The 20,863-nt window shown below is 38.9% G+C and overlaps 3 protein-coding genes across 3 annotated transcripts; 1 reads left to right on the top strand and 2 right to left on the bottom strand.

Annotated features, from left to right (window-relative positions):
• Positions 1-443: 443 nt before the first annotated feature.
• LOC105696295 lies at positions 444-5,066 on the bottom strand. Its single transcript, XM_023432885.1, has 4 exons — positions 4,425-5,066; positions 4,046-4,242; positions 2,447-2,669; positions 444-737 (listed from the first exon to the last, which is right to left on the bottom strand). The coding sequence occupies exons 1-4, from the start codon at positions 4,761-4,763 to the stop codon at positions 669-671; spliced, it is 828 nt and encodes a 275-aa protein (XP_023288653.1). The 5' UTR covers positions 4,764-5,066; the 3' UTR covers positions 444-668.
• An 838-nt stretch (positions 5,067-5,904) lies between these two features.
• On the top strand, positions 5,905-7,709 carry LOC105696290 (mitochondrial basic amino acids transporter; the record flags this gene model as incomplete). Its single annotated transcript, XM_012418664.1, is given in 2 exon segments — positions 5,905-6,032; positions 6,510-7,709. Coding segments are annotated over 2 exon segments (1,025 nt in total), but the record flags the coding sequence as incomplete, so codon positions are not given.
• A 565-nt stretch (positions 7,710-8,274) lies between these two features.
• Positions 8,275-19,062, bottom strand: LOC105694722 (kelch-like protein 10). Its single transcript, XM_012415648.1, has 8 exons — positions 18,845-19,062; positions 17,670-17,985; positions 15,680-16,132; positions 14,497-14,666; positions 13,672-13,841; positions 12,590-12,748; positions 11,993-12,197; positions 8,275-11,050 (listed from the first exon to the last, which is right to left on the bottom strand). The coding sequence occupies exons 1-8, from the start codon at positions 19,060-19,062 to the stop codon at positions 10,771-10,773; spliced, it is 1,971 nt and encodes a 656-aa protein (XP_012271071.1). The 3' UTR covers positions 8,275-10,770.
• Positions 19,063-20,863: the final 1,801 nt, after the last annotated feature.

Genomic DNA, 20,863 nt, shown 5'->3' with positions numbered 1-20,863 from the left:
TACATTCATTGTTTACAACCGATGTGTAAATGTTTATTGGTAAAAAGCAAAAAAACACGGATTCCTCATTTTTTTTGAGCAATCACATCGCGTAAGTGGAACTTAAGTAGGAGTGCTCGTTTATTAGATATTACAAAAAAATGTCGCCTGAAGGGTAGTTCACCGCCTTGGGGGGGTGTAGCAGGACAATATTGTGTTTTCACCGTCCTCATTCACCGTAGAGTAATCAATAGTTATTACCATGGTGATTAAAGTAAAATCTACGACGATGGTTCAATCGAGGAGCAATGTTCCGTACAGTGAATGCATTATCTACAATTTTGTTTGACAGTGCATTACTATACGTGGAAAGGAAAATAGAATGACCATGTCTTTGGTACACAATTGTGTCGCAGTCATGTGTTGTAGATAACGATGACTAATACTTGTCCGGGCGATTCATTCGCAATAGTTTGGAAGCTTACCTTATCAGTGAGCATGCTAGCAAATCCACAATAAGTGACTATCGCCGAGAAGAGTATCAGAAAGTGAACTATGTTCTTCGCCGTCTCCACGTACTCACCAAATGTCAGCATCTATAAAATAAGAGATTTAGTGATCTTCAGTGAATTACTGGTAGATGCATCTTTCTCTTTACCATCTCTATTTGGTACAGACAGAAACAAATGTTAGTAGCAGTCATTAGCGTCGTCAACAATATTATCGGGCTGAATATGTTCTCGATGGCATGGCAGAGACTGAAAGGTACAATAAAAAAGATTAATGTGATAATCGCTGCATATTAATTGTTCTTTCATTGGAACCATATGTGTGGTTAAGGTGAAGTGAGACACCAGTCAAATCAGTCGATTCTAATACAACACTTTTTTTAAAGGGTATTAGACCAAACTGTCCGAAACTTTGACACATCACTCCTGATCATCTAAGAGTTGTCCTGACACATTCAAAATTTGGATTTTTGAAAAAAATTGTTTAACTCAGCCCAGACAAGAACCAAAATAGCGTCGAGCTCTCGATATATTTCTCTATATTTCGATCAATACACAATTATGGAAGGCTTTGATATGAGAATCGAAAGGGTTAGGACAATTTTACGACAATTTAGAACACTCTGGTAATCGATAAACTCGCATTTGAACGTTCTAAAGGCAAAAAAAGTGTTGTATGCGCTTCTATGCCAAAACGATGGGAATACGAGGTCTCGGAGTGACAATTTAATTGACCTGGAAATCACAGATGGCGCAGCGTGTCCCCCTGCAGTTAATTAGTGCCCCAGAAAGCATGAATCCAGAGGATTTCTGGAGTTCTACTTCGACTTCTTGATATTTATTGTACGAAAACGACAGGTGGAGTATGCCATTTGGTACAATATCCAATATAATTCGACTCAGCTGTCAATATAAAAAGGAACGTCGGCAACGTAGGTATTTAGAAAAATGTTCTTTGCCGACATCGATCAAATTCCTCGACGTGTTTCACTTCACCTTAATTAAAGTTTTGAAGTTCCGGACAACGCGTACCTCCGATTAGCTTAAGGTGAAGTGAAACCCCCTTCAAATCAGTCGATTCGAATATAACACTTTTTTTTAAGGGTATGAGACCAAACTGTTCGAAACTTTGACACATCACTCCTGATCATCTAAGAATTGTCCTGACACATTCAAAATTTGGATTTTTAGAACAAATTTTTTAACTTTGCCCAGTCCAGAACCAAAATGGCGTCGAGCTCTCATATTTCGATCGATATACAATTATCGAGAGCTCTGACGTCAGAAACTAAAGGGTCAGAACCATTTTACGACAATTTGAAACACTCTTGTAACCGATAAACTCGCATTTGAACGGGATAAAGGCAAAAAAAGTGTTGTATGCGCTTCTATGCTAAAACGATGGGAATACGAGGTCTCGAAGTGAATATTTAATTGACCTGAAAATCACAGATGGCGCAGCGTGTCCCTCTGCAGTCAATTAGTGCTCCAGAAAGCATGAATCCAGAGGATTTCTGGAGTTTTACTTCGACTTCTTGATATTTATTGTACGAAAACGACAGGTGGAGTATGCCATTTGATACAATGTCCAATATAATTCGACCCAGCTGTCAATATAAAAACCAACGTCGGCAACGTAGACATTTAGAAAGATCTTCTTTGTCGACGTCGATCAAGTTCCTCGACGTGTTTCACTTCACCTTAAAACATCTAATCTGAATTTCTTTTAATCAAAGAAGGCGCATATGCTGAGAGATGATCTCGTTACCTGAAGAGTTCCGAGTGACGCTTAGCAATGCTTATTAATTCTTGAATTACGATATTCTCATTCCTGGGAAAAGTGCCATCGGTAGGAAATCCATGCTCGATGTCATACCGCAGATTCTTATGAATACAGTAAAGACATCGTCGTTAATGAAATTACCGATTCAAGTGAAAGAGGAATCTGAAATACTTACTTCAAAGTGGATCGCAACATGAGTGGTGACTTGTGCGAATACAGAATCGCAGGAACACCAGAAAAAGGCTATGAAAAGTATCGCTAGGTGTTCAAGCAGAACGCATAACGAGTAACAGAGGGCATTACTCCGTGGAAAGGGGTAAACTAGGGGAAAAACTGTCAGGCTGTAGTTAAAAGAATTATATTCATCCTTCGTGATGAACACTTGGCCCAATATGTACCTGAAACGTAATAGTCCTGTATAATAGAATTGTATTAAAGATTAGTGTCGCTGGACCAAAATTAGGAATTTTTATGATCCGACCAGCGGGGTGATAAAAACAAATGGCAAGATATACTTTGACTAGAGAGAGATAATAACAAAATTATAAAATTGACGCAGGAGAATTTTGCAAGATGGATCGAAAAGTCTCCGATGTCATTTGAAGAGAGTAAACGCCATCGAAGAAAAAGAAGGATAGTCCTGTATAACACAAATGTATTAAAGATTAGTGTCAATGGACCAAAGTTAGGAATTTTTATGATTGGCCCAATATGTACCTGAAACGTGATAGTCCTGTATAATAGAATTGTATTAAAAATTACTGTCGCTAGACCAAAATTAGGAATTTTTATGATGCGACCAGGGAGGTGATAAAAACAAATGGCAAGATATAATTTGACTACAGAGAGATAATAACAAAATTATAAAATTGACACAAGAGAATTTCGCAATGTGAATCGAAAAGTCTCCGATGTCATTTGAAGAGAGTAAACGCCGTCGAAAAAAAAAAGATAGTCCTGTATAACACAAATGTATTAAAGGTTACTGTCGCTGGACCAAAGTTAGGAATTTTTATGATCCGACAATCGGGGTGATAAAAACAAATGGCAAGATATAATTTGACTAGAGACAGATAATAACAAAATTATAAAATTGACGCAGGAGAATTTCGTAAGTTCAATCGAAAAGTCTCCGATGACATTTGAAGAGAGTAAACGCCATCGAAAAAAGAAAATGATAGTCCTGTATAACACAAATGTATTAAAGATTAATGTCGCTGAACCAAAGTTAGGGATTTTTATGATCCGACCAGCGGGGTGATAAAAATAAATGGCAAGATATACTTTGACTAGAGAGAGATAGTAACAAAACTATAAAATTGACGCAGGAGAATTTCGCAAGATGAATCGAAAAGTCTCCGATTTCATTTGAAGAGAGTAAACGCCGTCGAGAAAAAATGATAGTCCTGTATAATACAAATATATTAAAGATTAGTGTCGCCGGACCAAAGTTAGGAATTTTTATGATCCGACCAGCGGGGTGATAAAAACAAATGGCAATATATACTTTGACTAGAGAGAGATAATAACAAAATTATAAAATTGACGCAGGAGAATTTCGCAAGATGGATCAAAAAGTCTCCGATCTCATTTGAAGAGAGTAAACGTCATCGAAAAAAAAAAGGACGACTTGGGTGCTTTGCGAGGAATCAAATACCTTTGGAGAAGGTCCCTCCGTCTTACCCTAACAAATGGCGTTTTCTAGAAACATGTCAAGACGATGGGAGGTGATCGATAACTGTTCTGTACGAGGTTTGGCAGGAAATATCCTTACATATGCGCAGGCATGACGAACAATAGAAATCCCCCCATGATCACCAGGACATATAAGTTGCGATGGCCGGTCACGACTCTTATCATCCTCGAGACTTCTGCCTCGTTTCTTCTTCTCTCGACAAAGGTGCCCCACAAGGCACCAAGTTTGTTAAGCAGATACGTGATGTCTCGAGACTTCTCCAGAAGCCTTAGGCCCTGAAAAACCGAAAATTTGTGAAACATATCTACGCGACAAATACCAACAACTAAATCCAGAAAGGAAGTAGACGTCACCAAGTCTTAGGTCTTCCAAACGACTCCGTCAATGATATCGGTAAAGTATCAACCAGCACTACCAATCGCTTTTATTAACCAGTAATTTCGGTAAAGATGCAAACCTTGAAAACACACAAAGTTGCGGATATCGCAATTGGTGTCAGGTTAAGAGCCAGGATGAGGTCTTGCTCCCACACAAGCAGGGCGGTGCGAAACGCAAATACTACCATCAGCGATACCAGCACTACACCAGCAGATATGAAAACTGCTTCAGGTGCCCCAGGTCTTTTCGGTTTCCCCGTAAAGACGCAGTCCATGAAGAACAGCCCCATACAACGCAGCAACGCAATGTTTGCTCCCATGAGGTCCTTGAAGCTTGCGATCGGCTCCTTGTGTTTGCTCATCTCTGGTTTTTGAAATTTCGACTGGGTCCTCTGGAGCCTCGTAAGCTCTAAAACCATCCTAATCGATTTATATGCTTCAATACTCTAGAATTAAACTGACGAGATGACCAACTCTTCTGGTCTCGACTTAGGGTCTAGAGTCGTCATCGTGTAGAGGTATCGTCTTCTTCGTTTTCTGCTGATTACTACCTGGCGGCCCCTTGGTGTCTCCTCAAAGTGGCTTAATAAGCATGCGAACTATCGACCGACGCGTCTAAGCGCAAGCAACTTGCATTACAAATTTCATATAATAGCTTTTGAAACAGAGGACGTAATTGCTAGGTACTGTTTGGGGGTAAGAGGTCGTGCGAGACAGACTCTTTCTCGTTAAAGGCAGGCCCTGGTAAGTAAAGATGGTTTCTCTCACAAAATGGCCCCAGTCCTAGGTAGGATCTGCTCTAACGTGGTTGTTAAGACCTTCTTCCGAATTCGCTGAGTCCCTCGTGCAGGAAATCATTTCTGTACTGACCTCCCTACACGCAGAAAAATAATATTGTAATCATTACATATGCTCGCGGGTCAAAGTGTTGGTGTCAACTATCGACCGACGCATCTAAGCGCAAGTAGCTTGCATTACAAATTTCATATAATAGCTTTTGAAACCGTACTGTTTTGGGGTAAGAGGTCGTGCGAGACAGACTCTTTCTCGCTGGTAAGTAAAGATGGTTTCTCTCACAAAATGGCCCCAGTCCTAGGTAGGATCTGCTCTAACGTGGTTGTTACGACCATCGTGCAGGAAATCATTTCTGTAATGACCTCCCTACACGCAGAGAAATAACATTGCAATCATTACATATGCTCGCGGGTCAAAGTATCGTTGTAACCTTAACAATAATTATTGAAGATGTAATTACAATTTTATGTCCTTTTAACCATTGCGGCTGAAGCACCAACTGCAGAATTCTTGTAAATGAATTGTAGTTATATTTGCATCCGACAGCGTTACATGTATAACATTGGAAAGTAAAAACTACACGTATAAAGGCACGGGTAAAAATGACCAACAGAGTTGTAAAATTTAAAAACGAGAACTCTATTGAAAACCGTATAATATACCGTAGCACTAGTGATTTTTACAAGCGTGAACTGTTGTTGTTCCCATTGTGCGTTTAAGACACCGCGCATTCTTTTAGATTATTTTTTTATTCTTTCTCTTCAGGGTGCGCCGGTATTGTGGTGGGATATCCTCTGGATACCATCAAGATTCACCTACAGACGCAAGACTTCCGGAATCCAAAATACAGGGGAGTCTGGCACTGCTTCCGCACCATCATGGCTAAGGAATCGGTAAAAAATATTAAACTTCTGAGCCCTGACAAATGTACACTAACATATATTTACGTAGACATCAGTGATCAGATTTTGGTAAATTTATAAAAATTCCTAACGTTCTTTCTTGATTTTTTTTATCTTACCATTTGAAAATGAAAGCTCTAAGGAAATTCGCAGCTCTATAAAAATTAATTCTTTAATCTGCATATGAATATTTTTCAAATTTATTATAGTAAATAAAATTGTATGGGTGTGAGACTACATGACATATGGAACGCTTCATTCCGTATAATTGTTAACGGAGACTGTAAAAGACTTTGACATAAATATAAATGCCATTTGGCACAATACCCAATGTTGTTCGACACAGCTGTCAATATAAAAACCAACGTCGGCAACTTAGATATTTAGAAATATCTTCTTTATCGACGTAGATCAAGTTCCCGGCGTGTTTCACATCACCTTAAAGTATATTTTAAATGTTTACCATAGGTAGCAGGGTTCTACCGAGGCATGTCATCTCCAATGGCGGGGGTGGCAGTGGTGAACGCTGTGGTCTTCGGGGTCTACGGGCAAACCCAGAGACACCTGGGTGACAAAGAGATATTCTACTCGCATTTCCTAGCTGGAGCATCAGCAGGACTAGCTCAGAGTCCAGTATGTAGTCCCATCGAGCTGGCGAAAACCAGACTACAGCTGCAGTCCTCTTCAGGGGTGCGATACTCCGGTCCATTCGAGTGCCTGAAGATCATCTACAAGAAGGAGGGCCACCGGGGGGTCTTCAACGGCTTGGGGATAACCTTCCTCAGAGAGGCCCCCAGCTATGGGGTCTACTTCCTGACCTACGAGCTGCTGACGAAGAGCACCTCCGATGCACCCATCTCGACGTTCCGGATGCTGATCGCTGGTGGATTGGCAGGGACCGCGTCATGGGTCATCTCGTATCCGTTGGACGTCATCAAGTCCAGACTCCAATCTGGACCCAGGGACCGATTTTCAGGTCCTGTCGACTGCTACAGGAAGTCTGTCAAGGCTGAAGGATACTCCTTCCTCTTCAGGGGCCTGGCACCAACGGTCATCAGGGCGTTCCCCACCAACGCCGCTACGTTTGCTGTTGTTACGTGGACGTTCAGGATCTTCGGGGAGCAGCACCAGGTTGAGGACGTCAAGGATGAAAGTCAGGTCCAGGAAGTCCTGAAAAGTCGGAACTTGGATGAGGATGATGCTGATGGCTGGTGGAGGGGACTACTCGCCAGGTGGAGAACCGATCAGCTGGGATCATCCTTTGGGTTTGACTCCTCCATGATCGGCGTCGCAGCTTTGAATCTCTTGCAAGATGACACTGGACGGAGGTTTAAAGTCGCGAATGATATCATCGAGGAGGATTAAGGCGATGTGAAAGTGGCGACACGGATCTTCCGCTTATAGACTTTTCTCTGACCTGGGTGTGTCGAATCGTTTCAATGTTTACAACATGAATATGGGGAATATGAGGAAGGTCCTGACACCCATGGAAATTCATTTTTAATAAATATTTTAGAGATATTAATACACAAATACGATAAAAACTGAAATTTCGTTGGTGCCAGGACGTTTCTCATAGTCTCCATATAGACGTTGTAGAGTTTGAAACGATTCGGCACACTCAGTTCGAAGAAAAGTTTCATAAATGAGACCTGTTTGAGGCCACTTTCATATCCCCTTAAGGTGACGTCATAGAGGTCTCGTTTATGAAACTTTATTCCGAATTGGGTGTACCGAATCTTTTTAGACGTTACAGTGTCAATATGGAGGCTATAAGGAAGGTCCTGACGCCCATGAAATTTTAATTAAAAAAGAAAATTTGTTTATAGACATTTAAAATATGTTTTATACAATAAATGAAATTTCATGGGCGTCAGGACTTTTCTTATAGCATCCATATTCACGTTGCAAAGTGTGAAACGATTAGGTGCACGCTTTTGTGAGGAAAGTTTCATGAACGATTGACCCCACGGATGTCCTTAAGGGGGTGTGAAAGTGGCACCTGAACAGTCGATCGTTCATGAAACTTTTCTCCGAACTGGGTGTACCGAATCGTTTCAAACTTCACAACGTGAATGTGAAGGCTACAGGAAAAGTCTCGTCACCCTTGAAATTTAATTTCTTAAAAAAAAATGTTTGAAATATCTGTACAGAAATTTAAAAAAAATTGAAATTCCGTAAGTGTCAGGATCTTTCTTATGGTCTCCATATTCACGTTGTAATGTTTCAATCGATTCGGTACACCCAGTGCGAAGGAAAGCTTCATGAACAAGACCTCTTTGACGCCACTTTCACATCCCCTTAATGAAGTGAAGTGAATGTTGCTATTGAACCTTGTAGGTGTGAAATCATGATTGAAAGAGGATAAAAATAGGTGAATTCCTCTCGAATTCTGGCGTAGGTTCGCAAATGTGAACTCTGATAAGGCAGAGATTACCTTTAAAGAAATTAGGGATTTACTTCTTACTGCCAAATAATTGCATGCCATTCGCCGTACAAAACTCTGATGAGACAGAAGTTTGATGTCTACCCATAAAACGATAAATCGTACCGAGAAAACTGTGTAAACTTATTTGTACAGATTTAAATGCCACTGTAGAAGAATTCGATTTACTGCACAGATTACAAATCGTTACGATTTATCGATATGTGTGGCCATTTTAAAACAGAATATACACGTAATGATAAATCGTTGCGATTAATTTGTGTATAACGATTTGTACAGACTGAAATTGCTACTGTAGAGGAACTCGATTTAACTGCACAGATTGCAAATCGTTACGATTTATCGATATATGTGTGGCCATTTTAAAACCGATTCTACACGTAATGATAAATCGTTGCGATAAGTTTGTGCAAAATGATTTGTACGGATTTAATTGCAACTGTAAAAGAACTCGATTTAACTGCACAGATTACAAATTATTGAAATTAACCCGTGTAGATAAATCTGTACAGATTTCAACTCTATTTAACTGCGCGGATTACAAATCATTACGATTTATCGTTATATGTGCGGTCATTTTAAAACCGATTCTACACGTAATGATAAATCGTTGCGATAAGTTTGTGCAAAACGATTTGTACAGATTTAATTGCTACTGTAAAAGAAATCGTTTTAACTATACATTACAGATTATTGAAATTAATCAGTGCAGATAAATCTGTACCCATATCAACTCGGTTTAACTGCGCGAATTACAAATTGTTACGATTTATCGTTATATGTGTGGCCATTTTTGAAACCGAGTCTATAGGTAATGATAAATCGTTGCGATAAATTTGTGCAAAATGATTAGTGCATATGTAATTGCCATTGTAGAAGAATTTGGTTTAACTGCACAGATTACAAATGATTGAAATTAATCCGTGTAGATAAATCTATAGAGATTTCAACACGATTTAACTGCGCGGATTAAAAATCGTTACGATTTATCGTTATATGCGCAGCCATTTTAAAACCGACCCTACAAGTAATGATAAATCGCAGCGATAAATTTGTGCAAATTGTTTTGTACAGTTTTAAATGGCGTGTGAGTGCTGTGAAAGTACTCGATTTAATTTCACAGATGACAAATCGTTATGATATATCGTTACACGTGTAGCCATTTTAAAACCGACCTTACACGTAACGATGAATTATTGCGATAATAAAAAATAAATCTGTACAAATTTAAATACCATTTGGATGACGCACAGTCGCTGTCGAAGGACTCGCTTCAGTTGCACAGATTACAAATCGTTACGACAATGAAAACAGATCTGTACACATTTAAATATCATTTAAATAACGTCACTGTAGAAGAATTCGATTTACCAGCGCAGAGTACAAATCGCTTCGATTTATCGTTACCTGAAAAGCCTTGTGTACCCGCTCCTTATCAGGTATAGAAGGCTTATCAATTTCCATAAATTAGTGACTTACTACTTACTGCCAAATACTTGCATGCCTTTCATACTCCTGTACATACATACGTTCTTAGTCTCCATTCCAGAACTTCTGATAACCATTTCCGGTGCGACATTTCCTTTCCACGGGACCGGAAATTTCTCGCAGCCTTTACATATAACTAAAATAAAATTCCATTTTAAAGGCCACTGAGATTTTATTCCCAAAGTGTTGTACCGATCTCTTGTCACGAGACATTCGGCGATCAGTCGTGGCGATATTTTCCAACGACATTCAAAAATCGATCTCGAGTTTCCCGCCGAAGTCCCGCGAGTCAAATAATTTAAAGAAAAAAAAAAAAAGAAAAGAAAAAGAAAAGAAAATACAAAATCACATTTCCCGATTACAACATGCCGATTCTTCTATTGCCAAATAATCATCTCAGTTTGTCTCTCTTTACCGCAATTATGGCTCCCCGTTCCTCCCTCCGCAGTACTTACATACAAAATTGCACATCAGAACTTCATCTCCCCGAATCTGAAAATCCCCATAATCCCCTAAAAATTACCAAAAATTTGGTAACTTCCCCCTCAAATTACAAAATCCTTTTCCCGGGTCAAAGGTGCCGCCCACGAGTCGCTCGTCAAGTCGAGTATAAAAATCCGGTAAAATTGTTAAAAGTACTTTCCACAGAAAAAAAGAATAAAAAAGCATTGTTCAAAGGTATGGAACCCCATCGCGAATCCGCCGGGATAATTTTCGGCGTTTTTTTGGCATTGTTGTCGCGAAGACGCCATTTTTGCTCTCGCTTTTAAGAGGCAGAATTCCCCTAACTGGAGATTAAGCTTGCTGGTTGTTGTTGTTGTTGTTTTCCTGGTTGGTTTGAACCGAAGGTGGGATTGCCATAACAGGATTGTCATTTTGGTGCTGATGGTGGTGGTGCTGTTGTTGCTGCTGCTGTTGCTGAGTTCGCTGCACTTCCAGGGCAAGCAATTTCTGCCTCTTTTCCTCCATAAGTCGTTCCCGATGTTTATGTATGTAATCACAGACGTTTGGTAATCCCATGATAACGCAAGCTGATAAGGCCGAACGGTAGATGTTCATGTCCGTGGCCTCGTACCTTGAAAAAAGGGATTAAATCTGCTCGTTTGATTATGTCTATTATCAAGTACCACGTTATTAATCGAAGACTTTCATCTATACCAAAGGCGTTTTTTAATTCAGATCTTGCATTTTGCTATTATCAAAAGAAAGAAATTTAACTCCTGGAGAAGAATAAGTATAAACAATCGATATAATTAATAGAAATATATATGTGGGGAAAAATGTTTTCTTTACAACGAAGATGTTTTTAGTAAAACCTTGCATTTCCTTATTAAGAATTAATACAAATTAAAAAAAATATATATGTAAAAAGAATATTCTTTTTACACACAAGGTATTTCTTTCAGACTTTACATGTCGTTATTGAAAAATTAATTCCCTGGAGAAATGAAATAGAACTGATTACAGAAATTAATAAAAAAAAATGTTTGTTTACACCGAGAGTGTTTTTATTTAAATCCTCCATGTTTCCATTATAAAATAAAATTTAACTCCCTGGAGAGAAATAAGTATGAACAATCGATACAATTAATAGAAAATATATACGTGGGAAAAAATGTTTTCTTTACAGCGGAGGTGTTTTTTATTCGGATCCTGCATTTCCCCATTATTGACGAATTAACTTTCCAGAGACTAATAATTATAGACAATCAATAGGAATTAATAAAAAATAATTTGTAATAAATAATATTTTCTTTACCCCGAAAGTGTTTTTAGTAAGACCTTGCATTTCCTCATTAAGAATCAATACAATTTAAAAAAAAATAGATATATATGTAAAAGGAATATTCTCTTTACACCCAAGGTATTTCTTTCAGACTTTACATGTCGTTATTGACAAATTAATTCCCTGGGAAAAATTAATTAGAAATGATCGACGGAAATGAATACAAAATTGTGTAAATTATGATTAAAAAAGGTATCTGGGAAAAGAAATGGAGAGTAAATAAAAACTCACCATTCGTTGGTTCTCCCATCGTAACATTCGACATGGTAAATCGTAGTTACCCCATTGAAGCCACCGATTGCGAAAATCATGTCATCGATCACCTCGATCGCGAAATTACTCCGAGGATTATACATGTCCCTTATCTGTGACCAGCTATTCGTCGCTGGATTATATTTTTCACCACTGCACATCCTCGAAATCCCATTAAAACCTCCTGGAATCCCAGAAAGTTCATTAAGAAATTACTTATTTAAATTCAGGTTAAAAATTCCCGATATAACTTATATAACAAAACATTTCGAAAGACCGGATAAAATTATGAACAAGTGTTTAAGGTAATAAGAAAGTGGTGTTTGAAGGGGTTCATAAAACTTTTTTATGCACAGGATACGCCAAATCGCTTTAGATTTTCCCATTTCAATATGAAGGCCATAAGGAAGGTCTTGACGACGAAAAAAAATTAATCTTTCTAAATTTGTTCATAAGTGTCTTACAAATTTTATGTAAAAATTGATATTTTATGAGTGATAGGACCAATATAAATATAAATGTCGAAAACGTGACACGTCAGCTTATGTTATATAATAAATTATTGATAAGAGGTACCAATGACGTAAACGCATCCGTGATAGGCGATGCAGGAGACGCCACTTCTACGAGATCTCATCGCAGCAATAAAGGTCCATTGGTTGGTTTCAGGATCGTAAACCTCAGCCGAGTTCATGCACTCCTGCCCATTGAAACCTCCCGTAATGTAGATCTTATCTACGGCGAAAGAGATTGCGCATTTTTAGGAAGTTCACTGTATATCTTAAATAATTGCATCATATTCTAGGAACAACGAAATATTCGAAGGGAATATTCGTAGAACATTCACAGGATTCAAGAGTGTTACCTGGGGAGATAAATAAAAAAAAGTAGGTATACGAAGCTTTAAGCTAATCGGAGGTATGCTTCAAAACTTCAATTAAGGTGAAGCGAAACACGTCGAGGAACTTGATCGACGTCGATAAAGAAGATTTTTCTAAATACCTACGCTTGCCGACGTTCGTTTTTATATTGACAGCTATGTCGAATTATATTGGATATTGTACCAAATGGAATACTCCACCTGTCGTTTTGGTACAATAATTACAAAGAAATCCAAGTAAAACTCCAGAAATCCTCTGGATTCATGTTTTTTGGGGCCCTAATTGACTGTAGAGGGACCCCCTGCGCCATCTGTGATTTCCAGGTCAATTAAATTTTCACTCCGAGACCTCGTATTCCCATCGTTTTAGCATAGAAGCGCATACAGCATTAATTTTGCCTTTATCTCGTTCAAATGCGAGTTTATCGATTACCAGAGTGTTCTAAATTGTCGTAAAATTGTCCTGACCCTTTCGTTTCTCATATCAGAGCCTTCGATAATTGTATATTGATCGAAATATGAGAGCTCGACGCCATTTTGCTTCTGGCCTGGGCTAAGTTAAAAATTTTTTATGAAAAATTCAAATTTTTATTGTGTCAGGACAATTCTTAGATGATCACGAGTCATGTGTCAAAGTTTCGGACAGTTTGGTCTAATACCCTTAAAAAAAAGTGTTGTATTCGAATCGACTGATTTGAAGGATGTTTCACATCACCTTAAAACCACCCGAAAGGCGGTTTTCATCGAGATGGTTATGGAGACCAGAACGAAACCTCACCGTTCAACATGGTGGCACTTGCGTCCGACCTCTGGACGTTCATGGGTGCTATCAGTGACCACTGATTATAGCGATAGTTGTACCGTTCTGCTGTGTTCTGGCGATGGTGTCCATCATATCCTCCCATGGCATAAATCAGGTCGTTCAGGACAGCCACACTAACATAGCACCTATGGGTTTTGGAAGGATTAGACCCTAGTAGCACAAAATATTTCTCCTATATTATCTATATATTTAACGAATATCGTACATTTTGTAAATATTTAGCAGACATTTGAAATATTTGCAAAGCGTTTACTTTAGAATATTATCCTTATAATATTTATATAATATTAGCTCCATGTGTTTTCATAATATTTTTCTACCAGATATACAAAACATTTCGTTTCATTTTAATACAAGTATTTTTTAAATATTATCTGCCGAATACATTATAAACGTTTTAAAAATATTTAAAATCAAAATCACACGTTTTGCTCCCATAATGAAATAGCGGAACGAAAATATTAGAAAAATTTCTCGTGTTTTTTGATACCAAATGAAGTGTCCGATAATAGTCGTGAAGTAAAAAATGTATTTTTATTATGTTAATAAGTTAAAAAATATAATTTCTCTATATGTTTATAAATTATTGAAACTAAATATGTCATTGAGATTTTCAAGAAATATTTCAAATATCTTCGAATGAAATCTACAAGAAATCTTAAAAAATCTGTCGCTCGAGATATTCAGCAAAGATTACAAAGAAATATTTAGAAATTATTCTATGCTACTGAGATTAGGTTAGAGGTTGAAAAGAGCCCAAAAACCAGGAATTTCGTCGACCTTCTAGCATTCATGGGCGCCACCTCGCGCCAAGATTTCGTCACAGCATTAAAGCAACGACAACTGTTGAAATAGTCCATGCCATCAAAGCCGCCGATCACGTAAATGTTGAAGCCGACCACGGCGGTTCCATGGTATGCTCGGGGTCCTGTGGGATCCACCTCTTCAACCTGGACCCAGGAATGAAAATAGCCATGTTTATGCAATTTTTGTAGTGTTGTCAACTTCTGTTTATCCTGGTACAATCGAATTAACCCTTTGCGCTGCAATGATGATCTAGACTCGTTATGGGGTTTTAGAATGATCTGAAAATTGTCCTCACCCTTTCGTTTCTCATATCAGAGCCTTCAATTATTGTATATTGATCGAAATACGAGAGCTCAACGCCATTTTGGTTCTGGTCTGGGTGAAGTTAAACAATTTTTGCCAAAAATCCAAATTTTGAATGTGTCAGGACGATTCTTAGATGATCAGAAGTGATGTGTCAAAGTTTCGGACAGTTTGGTCTAATATCCTTAAAACAAGTGTTTTATTCGAATCGACTTGTTTGAGGGGGTATCACTTCACCTTAATCCAGGAGTGATGCGTCAAAGTTTCGGACAGTTTGGTCCAATATCCTTAAAAAAAAAGTGTTTTATTCGAATCGACTGGTTTGGGGGGGTATCACTTCACCTTAATCCAGGAGTGATGCGTCAAAGTTTCGGATTAGTCTAATACCCTTAAAAAAACTGTCTTATTCAAATCGACTGGTTTGAGGGGGTATCACTTCACCTTAATCCAGGAGTGATGCGTCAAAGTTTCGGATAGTTTAGTCTAATACCCTAAAAAAACTGTTTTATTCGAATCGACTGGTTTGAGGGGGTATCACTTCACCTTAATCCATGAGTGATGCGTCAAAGTTTCGGACAGTTTGGTCCAATATCCTTAAAAAAAAAGTTTTTTATTCGAATCGACTGGTTTGGGGGGGTATCACTTCACCTTAATCCATGAGTGACGCGTCAAAGTTTCGGATAGTTTAGTCTAATACCCTTAAAAAAAGTGTTTTATTCGAATCGACTGGTTTGAGGGGGTATCACTTCACCTTAATCCATGAGTGATGCGTCAAAGTTTCGGATAGTTTAGTCTAATATCCTTAAAAAAACTGTTTTATTCAAATCGACTGGTTTGAAGGGTATCACTTCACCTTAATCCACCTGTCGGCCCTCGTGTCGTAGGTTTCGATGAAGTTGGTCGGACTGCCTCCACTCCACCCTCCAATGGCGAAGAGGATCTCATGGGGTAGTCTGGGACGCGCAATTTCTGGGGTGGACACTTCCCCGTCCTTCTGGGTGATCATCTCCAGGTCGTAGAGGAACTTCAGGGTGCCTATGATGATGGGCTTGCAAGCTTCGTTGCCGGTCACGTAGGGATGGTCCTTCACGTTCTCCAGGAAGAATTGCGTGTCCAGAAGACCCAACCGGATGTTCTTCATCAGCTCGACGATGTGTCTCTTCCGGTCTTCAGGGTCGTGGTTGACCCACCTCAGCACCAACTCCCAGACCACTTCTTCGCTCTTCACGTTCAGCTCGTCTGCTCCCACTAGGGCCTTCAACTCGTCTATTGGAAGCTGAAGAACTTCCTCGCTCTTCTGGGCGACCTGCGGAAAGAGATTTCAACATATTAAGATGATGTGAAACACGTCGAGAAACTTGATCAACGCCGATAAAGAAGTTTTATTTTAAAGGCCTACGTTGTCGACGTTCGTTTTTATATTGATAGCTGTGTCGAATTATATTGGGTATTGTACCAAATGGCATACTCCACCTGTCGTTTTCGTACAACAAATATAAAGAAATCAAAGTAAAACTCCAGAAATCCTCTGGATTCATGCTTTCTGGGGTCCTAATTGACTGCAGAGGGACCCCCTGCGCCATCTGTGATTTCCAGGTCAATTAAATTTTCACTCCGAGACCTCGTATTCCCATCGTTTTGGCATAGAAGCGCATACAACACTTTCTTTGCCTTTATCCCGTTGAAATTCGAGTTTATCGATTACCAGAGAATTCTAAATTGTCGTAAAATTGTCCTGACCCTTTAGTTTCTCATATCAGAGCCTTCGATAATTGTATATTGATCGAAATATGAGAGCTTGACGCCATTTTGGTTCTGGTCTGGGCTAAGTTAAACAATTTTTTCCAAAAATTCAAATTTTTAATGTGTCAGGACAATTCTTAGATGGTCAGGAGTGATGTGTCAAAGTTTCGGATAGTTTGCTCTAATACCCTTAAAAAAAAGTGTTGTATTCGAATCGACTGATTTGAAGGGGGTTTCATTTCACCTTAAGATGATGTGAAGCACGTCGAGAAACTTGATCCACGTCGATAAAGAAGATTTTTTTTAAAAGTCTACGTTGTCGACGTTCGTTTTTATATCGACACCTGTGTCCAATTATATTGGGTATTGTACCAAATGGCATACTCCATCTGTCGTTTTCGTACAATAAAAATATTTAAAATCAAAGTCACACGTTTTGCTCCCATAATGAAATAGCGGAACGAAAATATTAGAAAAATTTCTCGTGTTTTTTGATACCAAATGAAGTGTCCGATAATAGTCGTGAAGTAAAAAATGTATTTTTATTATGTTAATAAGTTAAATATTATTTCTCTATACGTTTATAAATGATTGAAACTAAATATGTCATTGAGATTTTTAACAAATATTTCAAATATCTTCGAATGAAATCTACAAGAGATCTTAAAAAATCTGTCGCTTGAGATATTTGTCAAAGATTACAAAGAAATATTTAGAAATTATTCTATACTACTAGGGTATAGACTTTTAGATCTTACTTGAGTTCAGTAAAAAAGGAGCGAGAAGAAAAAATTAAAATCGGCAAATTGATTAATCTAACAATATAAGAATTTACGTAAAGTTAGACGAACAAAAGGAAATAATAACGATTGTACAATTTTAAATGAAACCTTGATACCAGTCATTTGACCGGCCTCGGTACGGTAATGTTAAATCAAATCATAAACAGATGAACAAGTTGTTTATATAATAGTCCATACTAGAACAATTGTTCGCACAATTGTTCATACATCAATTGTACATACAATTGTTCACCAAGAATACATGAATTTTTCATTCATTCCAATAAACAAATTCTTATTCCATTTGCAACTTTATACCTGAACAAAGTGTCTCATGACGTAACGGTAGGCATCAGATTCCAGGCCTTTGCAGAAATGCTCCCTGGCGAACCTCATTACTCCGATGCAATTTTCTGCAGCAAGGTTCCTGGCCAAGTAATCACAGCAGAGGTCCAGGACCCCCAGAATACTGAGATAGTCAGCTGTTATCAGCAACTGACAGACATTTTCTCGATTTACTTCGAGGGAGCGTAAATAGGCGTACTCCAGGAGAAGATTCATCATGTTGCTGTTGACTCCCGGCAGCAGGACGTCGGTCTTCTCACGAGAATGCAAGGTGGTCGTGAAAAGAGCCCTGCAATGATTTCACCACGTTAAGGCTGATAAGAAGGTCCTGACTCCCTTGAAATTTCATTTGTTATTAAACATTTTTTAACTGTATGTAAACCAATTTAAAGAAAATTGAAATATGATGAGTTGCAGCACTTTTCTTGCAGCCTCCATATTCGGAAACTTTAACACGTGATTATGGAGGCCCTAAGGAAGAACGCGATGCTCGTGAAATTTCATTATTCGCAAAAAAATGTCATTTTTGGTTCTTGTCCACGATAAATAGACATTTTTTCGGAAAATTAAATTTCACGAGCATCGCATTCTTCCTTAGGGCCTCCATAATCTCGTAATGAAGTTTCAAATGATTCTGGGCACCCAGTTTGGAGAAAAGTTTAATAAATATTTTGACAATTTGGTATGTATATATGACATATTTATATCACCTTAAGGGGATGTGAAAGTGGCATCTGAGGGATAATGAAACGTTTCTCCAAGCTGAGTGCACCGAATCGTTGGAAACATTAACACGTGATTATGAAGGCCCTAAGGAAGAAAGCGATTTTCGTGAAATTTCATTTTTCGAAAAAAAAATGTCTTTTTTGGTTCTTGTCCCAGATAAATAGACACTTTTTCGGAAAATCATATTTCACGAGCATCGCGTTCTTCCTTAGGGCCTCCATAATCTCGTGATGGAGTTTAAAATGATTCGGTGCACTAAATTTGGAATAAAGTTTTCTAAATATTTTGACTTCTTGGTTTGTATATATGACACTTTCATATCACCTTAGTGGGCATTCCAGGTCGACAAAATGATAGGAATAGCTTATAATAATTATACTGAAAGGATTGAAAACTGTAATGTCAAAGGAAGGGAAGAAAACCTGAAGTACGTGCTGCACGCGGACAGGATCGCGCGATGAATCGGAAAAACGCCTCCATCTTCGAGCCTCAAAACCGCATCGCAGAGTAGGTTATTCTTCCTGAAGTCATAAAGCGACTGCATAGCCTGGGTGCTCATACATCGGCCGCCATTTTCTGCAATGAGTCGCTGGGTCTTCGTGGTGCAGTTCTCGGCGCTGCCGGTCGGGTCTGCATCCATCAGGATGGGCAGATACCAAGAGCCCCGAAGAATCCACCAGGATCGCCCCTGCCCGAGTTTTCTTCAGCTTAAGGTGAAGTGAAACACTTTTTTAGAGGGACATTTTAAACCAGGATTTTTGCCACGCATTTTAATTCAGGATTTTGATAGTAGGACATTTTATATCAGAATTTATCCGATAGGACATTTCAAACATGGACTTTCCTAGTAGGACATTGGGACCCAGAACTTTTTTAGTGGGATATTTTAAACCAGGATTTTCCTAGTAGGACATTATATATCAGAATTTATCCGATAGGACATATTAGACAAGGACTTTCCTAATAGGTCATTGGGAACCAGAACCTTTTTAGTGCGACATTTTAAACCAGAATTTTTCTAGTAGGACATTATATATCAGAATTTATCCGATAGGACATATTAGACGAGGACTTTCCGAGTAGGACATTGAGAACCAGAACCTTTTTAGTGCGACATTTTAAACCAGGATTTTTGCCATACATTTTAATTCAGGATTTTGTTAGTAGGACATTATATATCAGAATTTATTCGATAGGACATTTTAAACACGGTCTTTCCTAGTAGGACATTGGGAACCAGAACTTTTATAGCGGGATATTTTAAACCAGGATTTTCCTAGTAGGCCATTATATATCAGAATTTATCCGATAGGACATATTAGACAAGGACTTTCCTAGTAGGACATTTTAAATCAGGATTTTCCTAGGAAGACATTATATATCAGAATTTATCCAATAGGACATACTAGACGGGGACTTTCCTAGTAGGACATTGGGAACCAGAACTTTTTTAATGGGACATTGTAAACCTGGATTTTTCTGGCAGGACATTCATGGTGAAGTTAAACACGTCGAGTTCCTCGATCGACGTCGGTAAAAAAAGTTTTTATAATTACCTACGTTGCCGACGTTCGTTTTTATATCGACAGCTGTGTAGAATTATATTGGGTATTGTACTAAATAGCATACTCCATATGTCATTTTTGTACAATAATTATAAAGAAATCGAAGTAAAACTCCACAAAATCCCCTGGATTCATGGTTACTGAGGCCCTAATTGACAAATTATGGAATTGTCAGGATAATTCTTAGCTAATCACGAGTCATGTGTCAACGTTTTGGACAGTTCGATCGAATGCCTTTAAAAAAAAGGTGCCTTATTCAAATCGACTGATTTGAGGGGGGTTTCGCTTTACCTTAAGACTCTCTCCAGGAAGTCACCTCTTCGAGAAGTCCAGGAATCGAGATACTCCCCGCGTCTTCCAGTAATTGAAAGCGCCGTCCGCGCACCACGTGGTCGGCGCGCAGGGTGGGGGAACTGTCAAAACCACGTGGTCCCTCCGGCGCCCACGCGGAGACTCTCGGCGGCTCAATCGCGCGCTGACCTTCGTGGAGTGCACTTCGCGTCGAGGTTAGGTGACCTCGAAAACGATGCAGGGCTTTCGGGGTTAAAATCACGTCTTGATGATTTCGTTACAAGTCTGGAAAATGTCTCTGGCGGCGTTTAAGGTGGGTTCATGGAGAGAATTCGGACGTTCTGACGGTTTGATGGTCGGTCATGCGGACTTAGGATTTCGAGGTCGGTCTGATTCTTGCTCAGGATTTCGGACTTGGATTTTGCGCGGCGAGGCGGCGGAGGGGAGGGGGTGGACCGGCGGGAGATACAAACTATTTCGGGTGATTTTAAGAGAGAATGATTGTCGCCTCTGGCCGTGACATAGGTCTTACATGTCCGCCGTTCAGTCGAGGACCTACTGACGTGTCCGATGACAAGAGAGGAC

The sequence above is a fragment of the Orussus abietinus genome, unplaced genomic scaffold, assembly GCF_000612105.2.
Source record: "Orussus abietinus isolate OABI.00-Male unplaced genomic scaffold, Oabi_2.0 scaffold457, whole genome shotgun sequence".
NCBI classification, from domain to species: domain Eukaryota; kingdom Metazoa; phylum Arthropoda; class Insecta; order Hymenoptera; family Orussidae; genus Orussus; species Orussus abietinus.
This window is presented reverse-complemented; position numbering and strand designations above follow the sequence as displayed.

Coding starts and splice junctions, on each gene's coding strand:
- LOC105696295 (XM_023432885.1), bottom strand. CDS start 4,763: ATGGTTTTAGAGCTTACGAGGCTCCAGAGGACCCAGTCGAAATTTCAA. Junction 4,243..4,424: donor CAACTTTGTGTGTTTTCAAG/GTTTGCATCTTT, acceptor TCGGTTTTTCAG/GGCCTAAGGCTTCTGGAGAA. Junction 738..2,446: donor ATGTTGCGATCCACTTTGAA/GTAAGTATTTCA, acceptor TGTACCTTTCAG/TCTCTGCCATGCCATCGAGA.
- LOC105694722 (XM_012415648.1), bottom strand. CDS start 19,062: ATGGATGCAGACCCGACCGGCAGCGCCGAGAACTGCACCACGAAGACC. Junction 12,749..13,671: donor AAGTGCCACCATGTTGAACG/GTGAGGTTTCGT, acceptor CTTTCGCCGTAG/ATAAGATCTACATTACGGGA. Junction 12,198..12,589: donor CGGATGCGTTTACGTCATTG/GTACCTCTTATC, acceptor CTGGGATTCCAG/GAGGTTTTAATGGGATTTCG.